Below are 22,032 nucleotides of genomic sequence, written 5' to 3'. Positions count from 1 at the left end.
CTGTCGTGGTGGCTATGGTGGGCCACCCATGCAGAAGTGGTGTTTTCAGCATGCTCTCTTTCCTGCTTTTGGTTTGGGGTTACTGCCCTTGGCTACTCGCCTAGGACCCCGGTCATGCTCTGTTGCCTGCTTCTTGGAGGAAGGAGCTGTAGCCCACAGCTGCTTCCCTAGGACCCCAGGTGTGCTCTCTTGCCTGTTTCTGGGTGGAGGGGACTGCAGCCCATGGCCTATTTATTTATTTATTATTTTATTTTGTCAGTACACAATGTGGTTGATTATTGTGGCCCATTACCAAAACCTCCCTTCCTCCTGACTCTCCCCCTCCCTCCCAACAATGTCCTTTCTGTTCACTTGTCATATCAACTTCAAGGAATTGTGATTGTTGTGTCTTCTTCCCTCCCCCCCCCCAGTTTATTTGTGTATTTATTTATTTTTAGCTCCCACAAATAAGTGAGAACATGTGATATTTCTCTTTCTGTGCCTGACTCATTTCTCTTAATATAATTCTCTCTAGGTCCACCCATGTCGTTGCAAATGGCAGTATTCCATTCTTCTTTATAGCAGAGTAGTATTCCATTGTGTTGATATACCACATTTTCTGTATCCACTCATCTAATGATGGACATTTGGGCTGGTTCCAACTCTTAGCCATTGTAAAGAGTGCTGTGATGAACATTGGGGAAAAGGTGTACCTTCAACTTGATGATTTCCATTCCTCTGGGTGTATTCCCAGCAGTGGGATAGCTGGCTCATATGTCTACCTGCAATTGTTTGAGGAACCTCCATACCACTTCCGTGGCCTATTTAGTAAACTTTAAGTCTACTTTGTCAGCTTTGCAGCTCCATAGTGTCACACACTTTTATATTTGCTAACATTTCTACCATATGATGGGACTGGATGGAGCACACGCAGAGCCTTTAGGTTTCTACATAAAGACCTCTCTGTGTTGCAGTTTTTTAAGCACCGAAGGATACATTAGCAAATTATTCTATGCTGTAGGCTAATGTCCACAAATATTAAACTATTACTGTGTTTTGAGTCTGTGGGAATATAAAGTTTGTGTTTTTAAAAAACCCTCATTCATGATTTTATGCCTAAGAAACTTACGTAAAATATACTGTTTTGTTATCTAAAGGCCAAATTCCAGGGCTTAATTTTTATGTGGAAAATTTCATCTCAGAGTAAAATTTTACAGCCTAGTCATAAACCTCAAAGAATAGAAGCCGTCAGTTCTTAACAGGGGTTGCATGAAAGCCGTGCAAGACACGTAAAAAGCGCCAAGAACCTCATGGCAACACGTGCAGATGTGGAATCTTCAACATGGATCTGCAAGTTAACACATCCCTTTAGTGCCCAGAAGAAATCAGGTCATCAGGCTTAAAAAATCAAAATAAGTCCATGTTGATCCACTGACACCCTTTACTTAGTTTCAGGGGACTTGGTTTGTTGATTGCTGGATGATTCTAAGTTCACTCTCATCAAACCAGATGTTGAGTGGGTGGGGAGGGCCTTCAAAGTCAGACTGACCCGGGTTCCTGCCCGAGCCTGCCTCTTATCAGCCAGTTGACCGTGGACAAAATATTCACCTGCTCTGAGCCTCAGTTCCCTCATCTATAAAGTGGGAATAAGAAAATGCGCCTCACATGGTTGGTGTGAAGAGAAAAGATATACAGTGCTTGAAAGGGTCTGGAACATAGCAGCGAATCTTTACAAATGTGTGCTAATGCCCGCTTTCTGCTGTCGAACTGTTGAAAAGGTATTTCTAACTCTTCAAATGGTCTCTATCTGTAAGAATTTCTGTGGTAAGTGAGGCACCTGTTGAGGGTGGGGTGCAGAGGGACAGAGGCAGCAGGGTACACCGAGAAGCCTGTGGGAATGCTAACCCGGGTCGCATGTGGCAGAGAAAGATTCCAGTGTGGCAGAGCATCCCTTTACCACCCAAAGATCTTTTTCTGAAGCCGGCAAGCTCAGAGTAGCCCCTGAGCTATTAGCTTACGATACTCAGAGTGCTAGACAACAGCTCAAATCTCAACTAATACCTCCAATCACATCCCCACCCCGTGCTGCCCCTTTGGCCATCCAGGGCAGCCAAGCTCCCAGCCACCTCAGCTTGTCCTGTTCAGATCTTTGCTGAAAGCCAATTCTTAGTCTGTTTGGTTCCATAAATAAGCAAATACCTATAGATGGAGACTAAGACAAATTCAACCCCTCAGCAACGCTTGTCTATAGGATTGCTTTGAAAGTCTACTGTTTTTCCTCCTAAGGTTGGCAGATGCTTGGTAAATATTTGTCAGATGGATTAACGAACTAAAGACCTTTAGAGAAGAAACCTTAAAGATGTCATTAGAGGGAGATTGTAAAGTCAGAGGCTCTCAAGTCCTGGTTGCTACCAACACACCCTTGTGAAAATGTCTGTCTAGGTAACTACCTCACACCATGTCCAAGGCCTCTGCTGTCCACAGAGATACCTCATATAGCTTCAAGACATGTTATTAACCACACAAAACTCACATCAGCACCATTGGTTAGCCTACCAGAGTGCTCATTTTAAAGATACAATTTAACGATGAGGAGGGAGGAAAGAGTTCCTAAATGCAAATATATTTTACACTTTCATAGTTGTGCGTTTTCCCAGCAGGCTGGTCTTTCCCACACTCTTCTGCTGTGGGAGCTGCCATTCTCTCTGAATTAAGGGGAAAGAAATATTGGCACCCACCAGTTAAAAAGCCCAGTGACTCACATACTGTCATGGCCAGCTGGATTGAGATGTTTATCAGGACGTGAACCCCTGAACTTTCTTCCAGAAGCATCCTTCTTGTGTGGTGCTTACCAGGGAATAAGAATCAGCAGCAAGAACCCTACCTGGAGAGTCACCCTAGACAGCCCTGCAGCAAGTGCTAAGAGAGGTGTTGTGTGTGCTAACCAGGCAGGGTGGTGAGCCCACTCCAGACGCCAGCAGGGTGGCACTCAGGCACACCATGCAGCAACACTCTGCTGGCGTGTGCAAGTATGTATGCGAGGTGTGAGCAACCTTTTAAAAACAAACATTCATCCAGAAAGTCAAAAGCATTGAAAGTGAATTTTAAACAGATAACAGACTGAACAAGGAATTTAATGAAGATTGGCTCCCATGACCAAAATCCCCAGTGATAAAGAAGCCAGCCAAACACAGTAGGTGTGTCAAGACACAGTGGAATATGTTGTGGCCATTGAAATGAAAAATATGTTGAAAAAAATATATTTTTAAATATGTGAAGCATCCATTTTAAATAATGTTAAAACTCATATCAGGCTATTTGCAACCATTTCAATATGCAAATATATCCATTAAGAAAGGACAGAACATCTTTTCAGGTCCCCTGGAGTTGACTAAATCCCTCATTTTAAAAAGCAGACTTACACATGACAGTCGTATACAATCCTGTCGGTGCTCCTCTGTAAGGAATTGTCTCCAGAGCAATGCTGTCATGCTGACTAAACTTGCCTAGAAAGTGCCATCTCAAATGCCCAGGACCCCTAGGCTCAAGGGACAGGGAGAGCTGAAGACCAAGAGGCCTGGCTTGGGATGGGAGCTCTTCTCAGGAGGGCACCAGGTGCTGGAGGGAGCTACCCACCCATATCTCCCTCTTCAATCACCCAGCAGTGTGACTCTGAGAAAAAAAAGCAGGGAAAAGGATTACACAAGGGAGAGGAGCTACATTTTTCATTTGAAAATTTCTCAAGAATTGTCATGCCGTCTTCATTCACCCATGCAAATGTATACAAGTATTCAATTCTTGATGAAATTCTGTTCCGTCTATCCACATGAAACCTCTGAGAAGTCTCCTTGGTGATTGTTTCTTTCCTTCTCCCACCCCCAGTAATTGGAACACAGAGAGTGATGTCTTCTGGCTGACCCAAGGACCTGGCGGTGACATTGCATTGGTCCCTGCTGCCATGCCATTCCCCAGGTGACGTGCTGGCTGGCAGCAGGACTGGCTGTTGACGTAACTGTCCTCATTTCTAATGCTGGTAGTAACCAACAGAGTTTGGTTTTGCTTTGACAACTCCTCCTACAGCCAAAACTATTGTTATGGCTGACATGTCATTCCCATTTACCCTCAATAAGGAAAAACAAAAGTTATTCTGGGCACAGGCAGGGCCTGAGGCTGGGGTTACTGGCAGGATGGCCATGGCGCACTGCCCTTTCCACTGTGGCCACCTCGTGATTTTTTCTGAGAGCTGTGACAGACACACAGCCTGCCCTGAAATCTCTGCACGCAGACAGCCTCAGGCATCAGCATGCACAGGAGGTGATTTACACACATGAAACCAGCCCTTGAGACCCTGGGGAAAGAGATGGTGCTTGCACAAGATGAGCCAGGGGAAAGCGCCCTTCTGAGACGTGTCTCTGCCTGACGTTTGACTGCCTGTCCTCCTGTCCTGGGGTTTCTTCTCTCTAGTTTCTGAGCCTTCTAAACTAAAACTGCACAGTAAGAGTGAGAGTCCCGACTTTAAAGGATTCTCTGTGGTATCCGTGTGCTGCCATACATTGAGAAATAATGATGTGAGGGAGGGAGGGAGGGAAGGAGGAGAGGGGAGAGCTGAGAAGGGAAGAGAGAGCAGCGGAGGGACAGAAAACCTGCGTCTCCTGACCTGCCCTGATGGCCCGCGTCCAGCGCGGACCTCAGCTGCAAGCTCTGGTGCCGGCTGCTCCGTCAGACAGACACGGAGAGGACAGCCCGCAGCCTGGCTCCCGGCGTGCGGGGCGCCCCGGGGGCTGGATCTCCTGCAGAGCACCGTGAGCGAGCGCCGCCGTCCTGCGTGTGCTGCCCGGGTAAGCGCCCTCTCCGTTTCTTCAACTCTGAGAGCTTCCAGCAGAGATCAAGGGAAGAACCATGTGTTGAGATTTGCACATTCCCCCCATTTCTGCCTTGTCTGCTTTGCTATTGGCCTGTTAGAAAGATTGCTGACCATAATAGAGCAGGATGAACTGTCTGGCTGCGTTCTGCTCGCCTGTGTGTGGGACCTGCCCGGGCGTGAGGCCAGACCCAGGAATTGTAGCCTGACCATTGATATATGTCGCCGCAACAACGCCGGGTGTTCAGCCGGTCTCAGGACTGGAGACCCTACACCATTCCCTGCTCGGCGACACGCCGGCTTCCTGCCACAGAGTTCCTGATTTCTGCAGATGGCAGTCGATAATTGGTAGCCACGGTCTGCGGTCAGAGCCACAGAGTTTGAGTCTAGCACCTGGGCTGGGCCCGGTTGATACAGTAGAGAGAGTGAGAGAGACAGAAACACACACACACACCCCTCACCCTCTCCCACGCCCCACACGGCTGTAACTGCAGCTCTGAGCTGCCTGCGCAGGAGACTGCCTGAAGCTGAGGGATGCTTTGAACTTGGGGGGCCGCGTGACACTTGGATCCCCCTGCAGAGACTCGATTATGTCCAGTGACCACCTGAACAACAGCACACTGAAGGAGGCTCAGTTTAAAGACCTGTCCTTAAAAAAAGGTACATTTCCAAAGGCCAGGTATGGATGATGCATGCTCTCTGGGGCTTGTTGTGTCTTCTTGGAGTTGGTCTGAGGACAGAGGAGAAGAGTATGAGGTCTTTCTCAAGACGTGTAGTTTCTACCTAGGAGGATCTGTGAACTTGGAACATTGCAGGGTGGGACTCTCTTTAGCAAGATGTATTTCAGGCTTTGTCATCTTCTTTTGAGTCTGCAATTAGTTTGTTCCTGGTGGGGATGTTATGCATAAACACACAGGTTTGTTGCTTTGGAGTTTTGGTTTTTTCCAATCCTCTGTACCTGAGGCTAAAACCTCCCCTGGGAGTTCTGTTACTCACTGATGGGTCCTTTTTTTTTCTTTACCAAGTTGTTGAAAACAGCATTTTAAAGAAAAGATGTATTTCTCAGGATGGGGGTGGTTCTTTGGATATTCTCAGGTCATCACTGTAGTAACAGTAGATATTAGGACTCTAGCAGAGACCGAGCGCCAGGGGACATGAGGGGCAGATGGACAGAGGGCGCCCGCAGAAGCCACCGCCCTTAACTGTGGAGAGGATGGCTCCGTGCACAGCTGTATTTTTTCTGGTACACTTTCCTAAATTAATAATGTGGAGGTGGGGGTGAGGGCGGATTTTAAATGAATCTTATAGGAGGAATTATGGTTCCATGTATGCATTTTTTCCATTTATGGCATGGCAGAGGGCAGACTTTTAAAAGGTTGTTAATTGCTCTCACTCCTCTGCTGTCTTTTCAGAAAATCCTGTCAGTCATCTGTGATCGAACGTATCTAGGTGAATTCCTCTCTGAAGAGATCATGAAACTCTAGATTCTACAATGAGTGGTGGAAAGTCGTGGTAGTGGATGAACGCTCGGGCCTTTGTAGTTTAGGAGACGTTCCTCCAGCCAGAGGGACTCGCAGAGTCTGCTTTCTAGGGATCCTCGGCGATCCCTAGCCCGTCCAGGGATGGCACCAGGTTCCGCACCAGGCCATGCTTCTGAATGCTGCCTGGATGTTTACTCGGCCTGGTGGCAGAAAGTGGCAAAGGAGGGGCCTAGACTTTGCTGTCGGGGCCCAGACTTTGCAGTCCCTCCCATTTTAGGGTCTGGGAGGGCACACATTACACATTTGGAGCTTAAAAATGATTAAATGTTTAGACAGGAGGTCTTCTGTGAAGGATGGCATATTAATGGAGGAAAGACCAAATGGAAGATGGTGTTAACCATCCCACAAATAGAAATGAGTGTTATATTAGGCGCCCAAGGTGGTGCGACCGCACTTCCCAGGGTTCTTTAAAAATAGCACAGACACTCACGCCTTTAGAGTGATTCAGTTCAGTTCCTCATTGAACCAGAGAACAGACCAACAGACTTCACAGAGTTTCTCTGTTCCTGTAATTCTCCACTGTGCACCTTGGAGTTTCCTGGAGATGTTTCTGTAAAAACAGACAGAGGCCGTCATCGCTGTCGTCACTGTCACTGGTTTACAGTCATAAGCACTTCCTGTGAGCTTCAGACTAGATTTATTATAACATTCTTCTGTTTGGACTGCAGTGATTCATCCTTTACGGTGTTATGAACTACAGACCCATGAAAGGAGGGGATGTAAGGAACTCGGGTTTGGCCTTAAATTTTCTCCTTGTGTGCCTGCTTTTTGGCATTCTTCTTTTGACGTCAACAGCTATTGAAATCAAGGAAGACCGACCAGGGCTGTGCTCAGAATCCATGTTGAGCACACGAAATTTTGGAAACCCCAAAGCATCTTAATATTTTTTCAGAATGCATCTACTCCTGTGTTGTTTTTTTTAATGTTTTTACTGTTCTTTCAGAATTTATTCTCTTCTTAGCCTTCCCTCCCCAGCCCACGCCCCCAAAACAAAACTAAACCTGCAGTCATCTGGCCTTCTGTGCACCTGGCACACGCCTCCCCTGCCAGGTCATGTCTTGCATTGAGTGTTGAAGGAGGGGCTCCAGATGCCAGTGGGGAGGTGTCAGGTGGCACATGTGACTGGGGTCCTGAGAGACACAGGGTCAAGGCGGGTTGTGTCCCAGACATGGGCAGGTCACATGTGGAGGTGGAGAGTCCTGAAGATGGTGTTTCTGGTTAACAAGCATGTCACACTTCCCACAGCCTGTGAGCAGGAATAAGGTCATATCTACATCTGTGTGTCCTGGTTGCAAGGTCCCAAGCTTGCTGACTGGGAGCAATTTCAGCCATTTCCAGGAGGCCCCACCATGATAAGCCCTTAGGAAGCTTTTGGGAGTACATCAATTTGGGGGGCTTCTTCCCCACAGGAAGTGACACTTCTAGGAAGTATCACTGTGTGGTGCTGTACTCGTGTGTGCAGCATGTGTTGATGGTGTTTGGGAAATCTCTTGCAATGATGGTGTCAGAAACCCAGAGGTGAGCGGACCACTCCGAAAACTCCTTGCCTGCAGGACTGGAAACGAGGGAGAAGTGTTCTCTGACTCTCTGCAAAGGCAGAGCCTTCGAGGAGAGGGGCTGGAGCTGTCTTTCCAGCAGGGCTCACTTTCCCTTCAGTGTGCTGGCTCCTGCGTGCATGTGCTTTGAGAGGCTCGGCTCAGCCATAACGAAGGGTTTAACTTTTCTAGGGAGGTTGCGTTGGGAGGGATAGCTTCAGTTTTGGGAGGGACTTTCTCAGCTCCCTGGGGTGGGAGGAGGGACCGTGTCATCCGGCAGGACAGAGTTTCAGTGAGTGGTGGGAAAGATGGTGCTCGAGGGCCACGTAGCACAAGGGGAAGGTCCACACAGAGGCCTGCCTGTGGTGACCACGCTGGGCTGGACTTTGAGTTCCTGTGTGGGGATGGGACAGTCGCAGCCAACACCTCTAGAGATCTTGTGGCACCAACGGGACACATTTTCTCAAGACCCTCTCATTGCAGTTGCCAAGACAGGGTCTGCAAAAGGCATCAGGTGGGCATCAGAGCCACACTCTCAGGTCTGCCTTTCTTAAGATGTCATTAGAAAGTCAAAGTCTGGCAATCGCCTTGGGCAGCAGGCCTTGATCTAGTGTCATGTGTAGCCAGAAGCACAGGTTTCAAACTCCCGTAGCCCTGGATGTGCCTCCCAGCCCGGTCACACACGAGCTTTGTGACTGTGCCTTGGTCTCTTCTTCTCTCAAATGGGATTATAGTCTCCATCTCATGAGGTCCTTGTGGGGATGAGATGTGTGCAAGAGGCCTTCCCTGCCCATGGGCTGTAATTGCATGGAGACCTGGGTGAGGTCACCTGGGACAGGTAGTTAATGGCTTTCCTCTTCCATTGCAGCGGAGCTGGAGTTTGCCCAGATCGTCATCATTGTCGTGGTGGTCACGGTGATGGTCGTAGTCATCGTCTGCCTGCTCAATCACTACAAAGTCGCCACACGGTCCTTCATCAACCGCCCAAGCCAGAGCAGGCGGCAGGAGGACGGGCTGCAGCAGGTGAGTGTGGGATGGACGCCTGGGTGCTGCATGGCCTCTTACTCAGGTGGGAAGTGGAACAGACTTTCAGGTCAGCCCCCAGCACCTCAGAGGCATGGAAGACTTTCTATGGATGTGTAACACACGGAAAAGCACGTGTGTCCTAAGTGAGTTCTCACAAACTGAACACACCTGTGTGGCCAGCACCCAACACGAGAGAGCCATGTGCCCCCAGACCCACCCAAGTCCCCGTCGCAGCCCCTCCCCTGCAGGTCTCCACTGCCTGGGTGGCATCTGTCCCACAGATCAGCTTTACTGGCTTGGGAGCTTCGCCTTGATGGCTTGTACCACGAGTGCACTCTCGTGTCTGGCTTCTCTTGGACAGTGTTAGATTGTGAGACTCGTCCATGCTGTTATGTTAAAGATCTGTTACTAAGCTCGGTCCTGGAGCTGTCCGTGCGGCCAGTGGTGACTCATGTGTTGCCAGTGTGCTGGCAGGGCCTGGGCGTGGGCAGGCTGGAGGGCACACGGAGCAGCTAGGACAATGGGGCCTCCTCAAGTAGATGGGGTGGGTGCTGTTGAGGTACTGGCAGGGCAGCCACAGTGAGGGTCCTCAGCGCATGGGGTGTAAGTTTCTGGCTGTTTCTAGCCCTGAACCACCTTCCTCCCCTGGGATATAAAATACTGACTCAGCTAAACTGTTCCATGATCAAACTTGGGAGACCAGGGGCTGCCGGAACTTTCTATTCAGAGTCAGTTTTATAACTTGTGTTCCTGGTGGCTTTCAGCAGGAGGCTTGGGAATGGTGAGCTTAGGCAAGTGTGAATTCTTGGCTTCAGTGGTGGGCAAAGGAGGTTCCCGTGGTTTATTGAGCAGCAGGAGAAGAACGTTTTCCAGGCATCCCATTTCAGGACCAGGGCTGTGTGGTAGCTGCCTCCCACCATGACCTAGGGAGGCTAGCATGGGCGTGGAGTGCAGCTGGGCCAGGGCCCCTGGGAGCCCTTATAGGAGGGCAGGGCCATGCTTCCATGGGGCTGCAGAGTTGCTCAGGGAGCTTGGTGGTCCCAAGGTGGAGAGAGGTTTGTTGGTGTGTTCTGCCACCTGCAGCAGGGGGAAGGTGAGAGAAGGGACGGGTGCTGCTGTATGCCACCCTTGGACCCATGGGGTAGGCTGTTGGGGCAGCTGACAGGAGGAGACAGGATGCCCTGGGAGGGCTGCCAGCACTTGGCCCTGACAACCCCTTCCTCCATCTCTCCGGCCCCCGGTCCAGCCCACAGGCCCCTCCAGCCCTATTTTACCACCTGCATCATGCCGCGCTGGTTGCTGGGCCCTTGCCCTGCACAGCAGTCTGGCACCCAGAGGCCGCAGTGCCCAGGCCCGCTGAATGCTTAGGCATCTGACACCTGTAGATTATTGTGCAGGGACAGCTCTGTTATTTGCAGGAGAAGACTAAGTCTTCTGATGTTCTGAACACAAAATACACGTAACTCTCCTGAGTTTAAAGGGAGAGGACAGGGAGAAAATCTCTGCACAGCAGCCGTTTCAGAACCAGAAAAGGAGCAGCCAGCGTTGCTCTGCTTCATGCAAGGACCGTGAGTGCCACCTGGGCCTTGGTGTTGCCACCAGTATCAGGCAGCTCTCGGCTTCCACAAAGCACATGTCATGAATTTACCCACAGTCCCCATCTTTCGCTTTCTGCTCCATGAGCCCCGAAATGCCTGGGGTGCCTGAACATGGAGGCACACGGTGCCTGACCCTCTTTCTCTCAGACTTGCCAAGGGCATTTTGTGCCAGGTGACACTGTCCCACACCTTTCAGTGCAGGCCCAGCCCCCTTGCCATCCCTTTTCATAGCGCTATGTGCTAACCGTCTGTACAGTCACACCCTCACCATCCGGGAGGAGCAACAGGACCACGATTTTAAAAAGGCAGAAAAGCAAAACTCTAAGCATGTTTGAATTTGGGAAGTGTCTTCTGTTTCCTCCGGCAGTGGGCTGGAGAAGTCCTGTCCCAGGGGAGCAGCTGGGCCTGGGCAGGGGGCCTCCCTTCTTGAAATCAGGAAGGTGATTGGGTGGTTTCTGGTGGTCCTTTCAGGGCTGCTCACTGCATGGCAAGTGCAGACCACCCATCGCTAGTGAGTGAGCTGTGTCCGCCAAGGTCTTTGCCACCGTCTGTGCCTAAACCACACTGAGACATCATCGCACACCAGGTAGACTGGCCAGTATTGAAAAGACCAAGAATGACCAATGCTGGCGAGGATGTGGAGGAAGGGGTGCCTTCCCTCGCTGTTGGTGGGACTGAATTAGTGCAGCGTTACGGAAAACAGTATGGAGGTTCCGCAGACAGCTACAGATAGATCTACCATATGACCCAGCAACCCCACTGCTGGGTGTATACCCAAAGGATTGGAAATCATCGGGTCAGAGGGATACCTGCACCTCCGTGTTTATCTCAGCTCTATTTACAACAGCCATGACATGGAACCAACCTGCATGCCCATTGACGGATGACTGGATAAGGAAATGTGGTATATACACGCACTGGAACGCTACTCTGCCACAAAAAAGAATGAAATTCTGCCATTCGCAACAACATGGATGAACTTGAGAAAATTATGTTAAATGAAATAAGCCAGGCACAGAAAGGGTAATACCACATGTCCTCACTTATAAGTGGGAAGAGAGAGACAGACAGACAGACACAGAGAGAGAGAGAGAGAGAGAGAGAGAGAGAGACCCCACAACAATACGTTGAACTTTCACAAGGAGAGAATAAACATAGTAAGGATACTACAGGGGAGGGAGGGCATTGGAGAGTGATTGGTTGAGCAAGGGGCATGAAGAATAATTATGATTTGTAATAATGAATATGCTAATATAAAATAAATTTTTAAAAATAATAATTTTGTGAATGAGCACTTGGAAGTGCCCCCAGCACTGGGCTCCTGTGCGGGGCGGTGCGGGCTGTGCACAGCAGAGGCTTCCGTCCTGCGGCCGCTCTGTAGACTTTTCTTTTCCCTGAGTGGCCCAGAACTCGGTGCTGTCACTCCTCAAAGCCTGGATGTTCCTCCTCAACAAAATGGGACTGTGGGTCTCACACAGCATAGCAGTGAGCTCTGTGCACTTGTTCAAAAGCTTGAGATGTATTTCCACACGGCGACCGGAGGCAATTCAGCCCCAGACCTTAGCTCCATTTCCTGACGAGGACTCTTAGCCTTGTCAGTAGTTCCAAAACAGGAAAGAGAGTGGATGAGGCAGAGCCCATCCTTCTCTCCTGGACACAGATGCAAACCTAGATTCCAGTGCACATATGGCCATGTCCAGGGTGTCCCTGCCCCTCTCTGCCTGAGGGTCCCCTCACAGAGTCCTCCCTATCCCACCCCACCCCAACCAGGCTTCCTGCATCCTAATTGCCAATTTCTCCTCCCTAACTCCTTTTAAGAAATGCCTGTTCCCTTTATCCAGTATTGGGAGAGCAGTCTGATTAATTTACAGTCGTGATTCTTAACCAGGGGCGATTTTATCCCCTAGGAGACATTTGACAATATCTAGAGGCATTTTTAGTTGTCACCATGGGATATGGGGGATGTTACAGGGATGCTCTAAACATCCTACAATGCACGGGCAGCCCCCACAACAAGGAATTAGCTGACCCCAGATGTGAACAGTGCCTAGGTGGAGAAACTGATTGCCCCAGGGGCTGAGGGCTGCCCAGCCCACATGTGAGCCTGGCTGAGGGAAGAGGACGCCTGTGCACATGCATGGCCTCTCCTGGCTATCCCTGAGGCATCCACACAGTGAAGGTTGCACTTAGCAGCGTGGAGCGGGCTGGTCTGGGACTCTGCCTTGGGAACACTTTCTCTCGTGAGCTCTGCCTGCCTCTGCCCACCAGTTGCTTGCTGGATGCCCACCGGGAGCCAGCCACTAGGCAAGAGAGCAAGGAGACAGTGGCCGTGCTCTGCCCAGCCTCAGTAGCATGCAGACCAGCCTGGCTTGGGCTGGGGAATGCTTGGGACAGGCCTGAGCACCCTCTGTCTCCATCACCCAGTGCCCCAGCTGGGCCTGGCCTACGTGCACGTGGCAGGGGTGTTTTCAAGTTGTCCTTCCAGGTTGTCGCCTTTGGTGACCACCTCTGCCAGGTAGCCTCCTCCCTTGAGGGGTTAGCACCAGCAGCACGGCTGGACAGCCATGGGGTGGTGGAGGGTCCTGCTCCTGCTGACACATGTGTTGGGATGTGACCTCCAGGCACCCCTTGGGGCGAGGTGATTGGTGAGCGTGTGTCTGCAGCATGGCTGCCTGTACGGTTTGTTTCTGTTACCAGGGCACCTGTGAGCTCCCAAACACGACCAAGGCCCAGGCTCTTCTCCCCCAGCACTCCAGTGATACCAGGCCTCACCCCTGCGAGTTACAGCTTGTGGGTGCTGGGTGTTCCTCCTGCCCACACCACCATGTCAACTGGTGTGAGATGGGCTGGGCATCCAGTTTACCAGCTTCTAGGTGGTTTGGTTTAACACTGTTGTTTTTATGTATTTCTGCTGAAAGACTTGATAGTCAAGATGGAAAAGTAATATTAGGGAACTATCAGGATAGTAGTTGGGCTTTCTTTTCAAGGAGGAGGCAGGGCATGGAGATGCCCTTGATTTGGTTGAGGAAAGAAACTTTACTGCTGCACTGGTGGGCTTTCCACTGTGACCTAAAGGTAAAGCCAGTCTGAAGCTAAGATGGGGTCTCAGCAGTTCTGAATATCCTTGGGTCCTGAGAGAGTTGGGCTTGCTGTTCTCCAGGGTCCCTTTCTGTCCCACCAGCCACCTCGGTGTGGTCCCGTGGGGCTTGCGTTTGCACCTCAGCCCACCCGTGCCGCCCTTCCTCACACACCCTCCTCCTCTGGTCCGCTTGCTTCCTGCTCTCCCTCCACAGCAATGCCTGTTGGAGGAATGTGATGGGTGTGTGTCACTCAAGGTCAGCCAGCCTGCGTCACTGTGACACCACCACACCGAGACACTGTGTGTTCCAGGGGAGCCCAGGGATGAGATGATCCAGACTGAAGTTAAAAGAAAATGCTTAAATAACGGCAAACAGCAGTGGATGGGTTTATGATATAAATCCCTGTGTGTTCTTTCTGAGGTAGCCTCAGCTTGTTTTTTAGAGTCTGGTTTATGTGATTTCGGAGATTTGAAACTGTCTGGGTTTCTTTTCAATATCTTAGACTGCCAAGTAATAAGAAAACAATAAAGGAGCATGAATACTTAACACAGCCCTGAGAGATATTTGCATGAGCTGCTGGAGCCTTTCTAGACAGAGCTGTGGGGCCTGAGCAGCCTTTCTTGACAGCATGAGCCCAGCTGAGCGAGCCCACCTGGACGGCTGGGGGTGAGGGGGGAGAGGGACGGGAGAGAAACAGGAGAGGGACAGGGACCTTTACTTAGTTTGAACTGTATGACATTGTGGATGCTCACACATTTTTGACCTATGAAACAAACAGCAATTTTAATTAAAACTTAACGAAAGGAGTCATATCAGACATTTCTTAATTACCAGCTGCTACAGGGATTGAATCGATTGAGAAAATCCGGGTGCCTGGGCCTCCTCATGGAGACCGTCCTTCAGCAGCCTGGGGAGGGACAGCAGTAGGTTGTACTCAACCCAGCCTGTGCTCACCAGCTGCCAGGGAGACCCAGGCTGAGCCTGGGGTGGGGGTAGCAGGAGTCCCCTGGCTGTTGCAAGGGAGGACTTTGTGGCCATTCACACTGTTGGTGCAGAAACCTGTGTTGCTTGGGTCCAGAGTGCCCTGATGTGGGTGGGCCACACCAGAAGACTGCCCCTGCAGGAGTTGCAAACTTGTCCTGAAGCATGGCCAGTGTGGGGTGGCCCCAAAAGGTGTTCTGACAAAACTTGACCGAACCTTTAAAAACAGGGAGATTTTGCATAAAAATTGGAATTTATGTCTTCACCTGAAAAGGCAGCATATCAGGTTGCAGTGGCTCTACTCTGGCCTGGCATGCTCAGGCGTGGCTATGCCCACCCACAGCTGTAGTTCCATTTCCCTGTGTGGACCCTCAATACCGGCGGGGCATCTTTGCCATTTACTGGTTTGCACAGTGGTGGTTGTTTTCAGAGAAAATATTTGTCTGCACTTGGACTTCTACCACAGGAGTGAAAACAGAGACAGACTGAGAGGGCCACTGGTTTCCAGAAAAGTGGGCAAGAATGTCCTTGTGGAAGTAGAGACTGTGTCTACTGGAATAGGAGTCAGCCACATCTGTCTGGGTTAACAGACGCAGTGCATCTGTGCCAGGCCTAACACAGCCACTCATGGCTCCTGCTGTCCAGTCCTCTATCTGTGGCTGGAGCCTGTGGCTGAGAGGGCAGAGGTGGCCATGGGCTCCCCAGCTATCTACAGCTCAGCCCTGCTGCCAGCAGCCTCTCTGCCTTCAGCTGCCAGAGGACGGGCTGTTCTGGGCAGGTACTAACAGCCAGAACACCTTGGAGGAGCTGTTCAGGAACCCACTGTGCCACCATGTCCCTCCCAGTCCTCCCCAAGCATTGGAGAAGCCTGTAGGCAGTGTCCTGGGGTCCAGTGGGTGGCGGCTCCCCCTCTGTTCATTCCCACTGTGACCGAAGAGCTACATCACTGTGCACCTGCCCTTCCTCATTTCTACTGATTGCACTTAGGAAAGTATTTATAAAATGAAGGACATGAACTCTTTTTAGTAAGGATTGAAAAAATGCATCAAAGGACTTAATGGTGCAGTTGCAACAGGCCTGTCCCTGACACTCCATTCGGTGTTGCTGCTGGATGGCAGACGGTAGGGGACGGTCTCCCTGCAGGCGAGACAGGTTCCTGCTGCACCACAAGACCCACGCATCTGTTGCCTGCTTCATCCTGTAAGTTTTCCATTATTTCATGAGTCATGGAAACTGCATTTCCAACTGCCAAGTGGACGTCAAGAGGCCAGTTGTGCCTAACTGAAAACTTCCAGCACAGGTTTCTCTGTCACCCACACTGTTCCTCCAAAAGAGCCAGGTGTTCAAGTAATCAAGCTGCCATGGTGGTCATCTAAGAGGTTTTACCCTTTGGTATGTCTAATTGAAGCATTAGAGGATAGATCACTTTAACGTTGATTCAGAATGAGAATGTCTCCCCTCAAGTAAGATACATAGGAGGCCGAGTTGCTGGGCAAAAACCGGGTAAGGATGCTGGACCATAACTGTTGCACAGCAGATTCTTGTCTGAGCAAAAGTAGACAGACCTTTTTAATGCCTTGGTTTGTCTTAAAGCAGGGTGAGTGCCTCAGATAGCCCTACTGACGTTGCCGCTTCTCAGAACAGTTTTGGAATTACTTTCAGAGCTTGCAGGTCATTTTTTGGAAATGGAAACATTATTTTTTCTTTTACTTCTCCACGATGGCAAATCTTCCTTTTTCCTGTTTGTTATCTGAGGATAGATTTGATTTTTGGTACCAGCCAAAATCTATTTAGAGTCAAGACTTCTGAACAACATGGGTGACCAAGCTAAATGACAGTTTTGGTGCAAAGCCAACTGTGACTCGCATGGTAAGACCACTGGGGTCTGAGTTACAGGCTGCTGCAGAGGAAGATCAGGAAGGACCAGAGCAGACTGGCAGGGCCTCTGGGGAGGAAGAGTGCACAGGAGACCCTGGTTTCTGCTGTTAAAACTGTCATGGTAAGAAAGAATTCGTGAATCACTTCTGCGATTATAACACATCCTCTGTTCACATAAGCTGAATCTAAAGGCAACTCCGATAGTATCTGAGCATCTGTAGACTCCGAGCATATCTCATCTGAACTTGGTTTACATTGTGGCAAAAATATGCTAAAATGTTTTTAAATAAAATGCATGGAAAATTTTATAAACAAATTTGTAGTAACCTTTTAAATATTTAAGGCGTTAGCATATTTTTTACTTAGTTCTTGAAAGTCAGTGTGATTTGTTTTGGAAAAATGAAAATAAAAAATTCTCTCAATTATTCTAACTCTGTGTGGCCCTTGCTGGGGAGGAAAACAGGACTGGGTCTGGCTCCGTGTTGGTCCCCTGCCAGCTCTGTGCCTCGGCTTCTGCTCACACACGAAACGTGAGATGATGGGGCGAGTGTCAGGGCCGTGTCTGTGGCACATGCTGGGACCCCACACTTCCCTGCAGCCCTGAGCCAGCTCGTCCCAGGCTGGCTTCTCTTGGAGTCTGGTTGCTCGCTCTCCCCACAGCCCCTTCTCCCTAACCCATTGTATTGTTCTAGAAATAGACAGGATTCCCTTTCTCTTCTTTCCAACAGACTTTCTTGGATGACTTTTTCTTTTCTCTTAAGGGATGTGCCCTAGATTGAGTAGAGCCGGGAGGGAAATACTGAGCCTTGAGAAGAAGTCTGATGATGGATTTCCAAGGAGGAATCGGGGAGGTGCTGGAGAGAGCAGCGTGGCATCTAGAGGTGCTGGCATTACTCTGAGCTGGTACTGCCATCCATCTAGAGTGGAGAAGACAGTAACAATAAAACATTTGGATGCTGGAGAGGTTGCATGAGAAAAGGGAGGAAGCGAGAGAAAATTGATTTTCACAAAAGGTAAAGTTGTTGCTGAATGTCCAAAGATAGTTCTACCTCTGCTTTGAAATTTTCACCCTGGAACTGAGACAAAAGCTGATTTCCAACCCTTTGAGGCCGGACAACCTGTTCATCTACTGGGAGGAGCCCTTAGGTAGAAGCTCAAATATCCAGCACGGGCCTTGCTTCCCCGCACGCTGGCCATGTCTCCTGCAGCGAGTTACGCAGCCCGCTGTGGGCCTCAGTTTCCTCCCATCTAAAATAAGGGATAACTGGCTTAGATCAGAGGCCTTCAAACTGTGTTGTGAAGAACAGTAAGAAACACAGTTTACATCACGACACTCGGTCCTCACATACACAACTAAGGCAAAAGTTTCGTGAAACAATACTTGCAGTGTACTCAGATACTTTCTAGTCTCTTTCATTTCTTAGAATTAAGTGGCTGTGGCCCACTTAAATTGATTTACTGGCTCTCTTTGAGGTTGCAAAACACAGTTTGGAAGCCACTTCATTAGGTGTTCTCCCTGGTTGTTTCCAGTTCCCACATCTGATGATTCCTGTGGTTCTCTCTGTGAAAAGGAGAGTTTAGCTGAGAGCATAAGCTCCAAAACATTCAGGAAGTGAGGGTGACCTCACACATGGTCACAGGTCCCATGGACCCAAGGCAGCAGGCTCCAGCCCCCATCTCACAGTGCAACCCTGAATAAGCCACGGTCACAGATTACTCTTTTGTAACAGTATAAACTGTTGTATCATTTGGGTGAAAAATGACCGAAGAGATACAGAAATGGAAAGGATTATAAGAAAGTACTGTAAACAATTGTACAGCAAGAAATTGGATAAGCTAGATGAAATGGGCAAATTCCTAGAAACACCCCACCAAACTGAATCATGAAGAAGTAGAAAATCTGGATAGATTTAAAACTAGTAAGAAGATTGAACCAATAATTTAAAACTTCCCAGCAAAGCAGCTCTGGATCGGATGACTTCACCAGATGAATTCTATCAAACATTAAAAGAATTAACTCCAATTCTCAAACTTCAAGAAAATTAAAGAGGTGAAAACAATTTCTAACTTACTCTATGAGGCCAGCGTTCTCATACCAAAGCCAGACAAAGACACACAGAAAAAGAAAACCACAGACCAATATCCCGTACGAATATTGATGCAAAATTCCTCAACACAATACTAGCAAACTGAATTCAGCAGCATATTAAAAGAGGGGGATTTATTCCTGGAATGTGAGAATGGTTGCATATACGAAAATCAATCAGTATCATTGGCTACATTAACAGAATGAAGGGGAAAAAACCCACATGATCCTCTCAATTGATATAGAAAAAGTATTTGAGAAAATTTAATATCATTTCATGATAAAAAACATTCAACAAGGTAGGAGAGGAGGAAACTACCTCAGTATCATAAAGGCCCTCTATGAAAAGCCCACAGCTATTGTCAACCTTAATGGTGAGAGACAGAAAGCTTTTACTTTAAGATTCTGAGTAAGACAAGGATGATTGCTTTTACTACTTTTATTCAATACAGTATTTATTGGAAGTTCGAGCCAGAGCAATTAGGCAAGAAAAAGAAGTAAAAGGCATTCCAATTGTAAATGAAGAAGTAAAATTATCTCTGTTCAAGATGACATGATCTTATATGTGAAAAACCTTGAAGATTCCACAAAAAAAAAAAAAAGAAAAAAGAAAAACCACAAAACTATTAGAACTCAGCAGAGTACCAGGATACAAAATCAACATGCAAAAACAAGCTGCATTTCTTTACACCGGCAATGAATAACCCAATAAGAAAATTAAGAAAACAATTCCACTTACAATAGCATTGAACGGAATAAAATACTTAGAACTAAACTTAACTGAGGAGGTAAGAGACTTGTACACTGAAAAATACAAAATGTTGCTGAAAGAAATTAAAGAAGACACAAATAAATGGAAAGGCATCCTGTCAATATTCATGGATTGGAAGACTTAGTATTGGTAAGATGTCAGTACTACCCAAAGTAATCTACAGATTAACTGCAATCCCTGTCAAACTCCCAATGATGCTTTTTGCAGAAATAGAAAAATGCATTCTAAAATTTATATATCTCAAGGGACCCCAAATAGCCAAAATAATCTCCAAAAAGAACAGAGAAGTTGGAGGTCTCATAATTCCTGATTTCAAAAACTATAGAACTATACTAACCAAAATAGCATAGCACTGGCATAAAGACCAATAGTGCAGAATAGAGAGTTCACAAATAAACCCACACATATAGCCAAATGATTTTCAGCAATGGTGCCAAGAGCATTCAATGGGGGAAAGGACAGTCTTTTCAAAAATGGTGGAGAAACTGAGTATCCACATGCAAAAGAATGATGTTGGTTGAACATTATCACAAAGAACATGCAAAAATTAACTCAAAATGGATTAAAAAACCCCAAAAATTGAGAGCTAAAACTATATAATTTGTTATGAGTTTGGCTGCTATAACATAGCACCATAGACTGGGTGGCTTGTAAACAGCAGACACTTATTCCCCACAGTCATGGAGGTTGGAAGTTTGAGATCTGGTGCCAGCAGGATGGGGTCTGCTCAGGGCCCTCTTCTAGGTTGCAGACTGTGCACTACTCACTATGCCCACACATGTGGGAAGAGAGCCAGATGCTCTCTGGCCTCTTCTTACAAGGGCACTGTTTTAGTCCTTTTTGTGTTGCTATAACAGAATACCTGAAACTGGGGAATTTATAAGGAAAAGAGGTTTATTTGGCTTATGATTCTGGGACAGCTGCATCTGGCATGGGCCTCAGGCTGCTTCTACTCATGGTGGAAAGTGGCAGGCAGCCGGGGGGGTACAAGAAGATCACAGGCAAGAGGAAGCAAGAGAGAGAGAGAGGAGGTGCCAGGGTCATTTTAAGCAACAAGCTCTCATGGGAACTAATAGAGCGAGAACTCACTCATTACTCCCCCCTCCCCCAGGGAGAGCGTTAATCCATTCATGAGGGATCTGCCCCCATGACTCAATCAGTTTCTAACACTGCCATATTGGAGATCAAATTTCCACATGAGTTTTGGAGGGGACAACACATCCAAACTCCATCAGGCACAAATTCCATTTGTGAAGACTCCACTCACATAACCTAGTCACCCCCCTAAGGCACCAACTCCAAATGCCACTACATTGGGGATATTTCCCACTTCTCTTCACGTGTGCCAAATGGTCAGATTATAGAGAAAAATTAGTCATTATGCTCCAGATCTACAAGTAAGACATCTTACTTAGTCACCAAAATAATAGCAGAAAACTTCCCAGGAATAGGGAGAGATATGGACCTTTAGATCCAGAAGGCTCAAAGATCCCTAAACAGATTCAATTCAAAAAGGTTCTCTCTGAAATACATTATAGTCAAACAGACAAAACTCAAAGACAAAAAGAGAATCCTAAAAACAGCAAAAGAAAAGTGTCAAGTGACTTGTAAGGGAGTCCCCATTAGACTAACAGCAGACTTTTCAACAGAAACTCTACAGACCAGAAGAGAATGAGATGATATATTCAAAATACTAAAAGAAAAAAACCTGCCAGCTAAGAATATTATACCCAGCAAGACTATACTTCAGAAATGGAGAAATAGTATATTTCCCAGGCAAACAAAACCTGCAGGAGTTCACCACCACACAGTGAGCCCTACAAGAAATACTCACTGGAGTCCTGCATCTAGAACCCATAAAATGACCATTGCTACCATGAATACTTGAGAAAGAACAAAACCCACTGGAAGAACAAAAAGCAAAAGGGAAAGAGACTATATCTTACCACCTCAAAAAAACAACACCAAAGACAAGAAAAGGGGAAGAAAGGAACAAAAGATATTTAAAACATCCAAGTGAAAATCAATAAAATGCCAGGAGTAAGGCAGTACCTTTCAATAATATCCCCAAATGTAAATGGAGTAAAGTCCCCACTCAAGAGACACAGACTGACTGGTTGGATTAAATAGTTAGTCCCAACTATATGCTGTCATCAAGAGACGTACCTCACTTGTAAAGACACACACAGATTAATAGTGAAGGGATGGAAAAAGATATACCATGCAATTGGAAACCCAAAACAAGCAGGAGTAGCTATATGTATATTGGATAAAATAGACTTTAAGCCCAAAACCATAAAAAAGAGATAAAGAAGGCCATTATATAATAATAAAGTGATCTATTCAGAAAGAAGATGTAACAGTCATAAATATGTATGCACCCAACATTGGAGCACCCAGATATATAAAGCAAACATTATTAGACCTAAAGAAAGAGATGGACCCCAATATGATAATACGTGGGGACCTGAACATCCCTCTCTCAGCATTGGACAGATCATCTAGGCAACAAATCAACAGAGAAACACAGGATTTAAACTACACTTTAGACCAATTGGACCTCACAGATATCTACAGAACATGCCATCCAACAACTACAGAATATACATTCTTCTCATCAGCACATAGGACTTTCTTCAGGATATACCACATGTTAGGTCACAAGTCAAGTGTCAAAAAAATTTTTAAAATTGAA

The 22,032-nt window shown here is 47.6% G+C and overlaps 1 protein-coding gene across 5 annotated transcripts in view; it reads left to right on the top strand.

Annotated features, from left to right (window-relative positions):
* The window catches only part of LDLRAD4 (low density lipoprotein receptor class A domain containing 4), a 421,760-nt gene that overhangs the window by 387,361 nt on the left and 12,367 nt on the right, over positions 1–22,032 (top strand). For 2 of the 5 annotated variants that reach the window (XM_063076832.1, XM_063076830.1), the window contains exons 1-2: positions 4,734–5,500; positions 8,785–8,939. In XM_063076832.1, coding sequence (XP_062932902.1) covers positions 5,431–5,500; positions 8,785–8,939 — 225 coding nt within the window. In that variant the 5' untranslated portion in view covers positions 4,734–5,430. Of the gene's footprint in view, positions 1–4,655; positions 5,520–8,784; positions 8,940–22,032 lie in introns of those variants that run through there. The other 3 variants (XM_063076835.1, XM_063076833.1, XM_063076831.1) reach the window with 3 other exon arrangements.

This window comes from Cynocephalus volans, chromosome 13 (genome assembly GCF_027409185.1).
Source record: "Cynocephalus volans isolate mCynVol1 chromosome 13, mCynVol1.pri, whole genome shotgun sequence".
NCBI lineage: Eukaryota > Metazoa > Chordata > Mammalia > Dermoptera > Cynocephalidae > Cynocephalus > Cynocephalus volans.
This window is presented reverse-complemented; position numbering and strand designations above follow the sequence as displayed.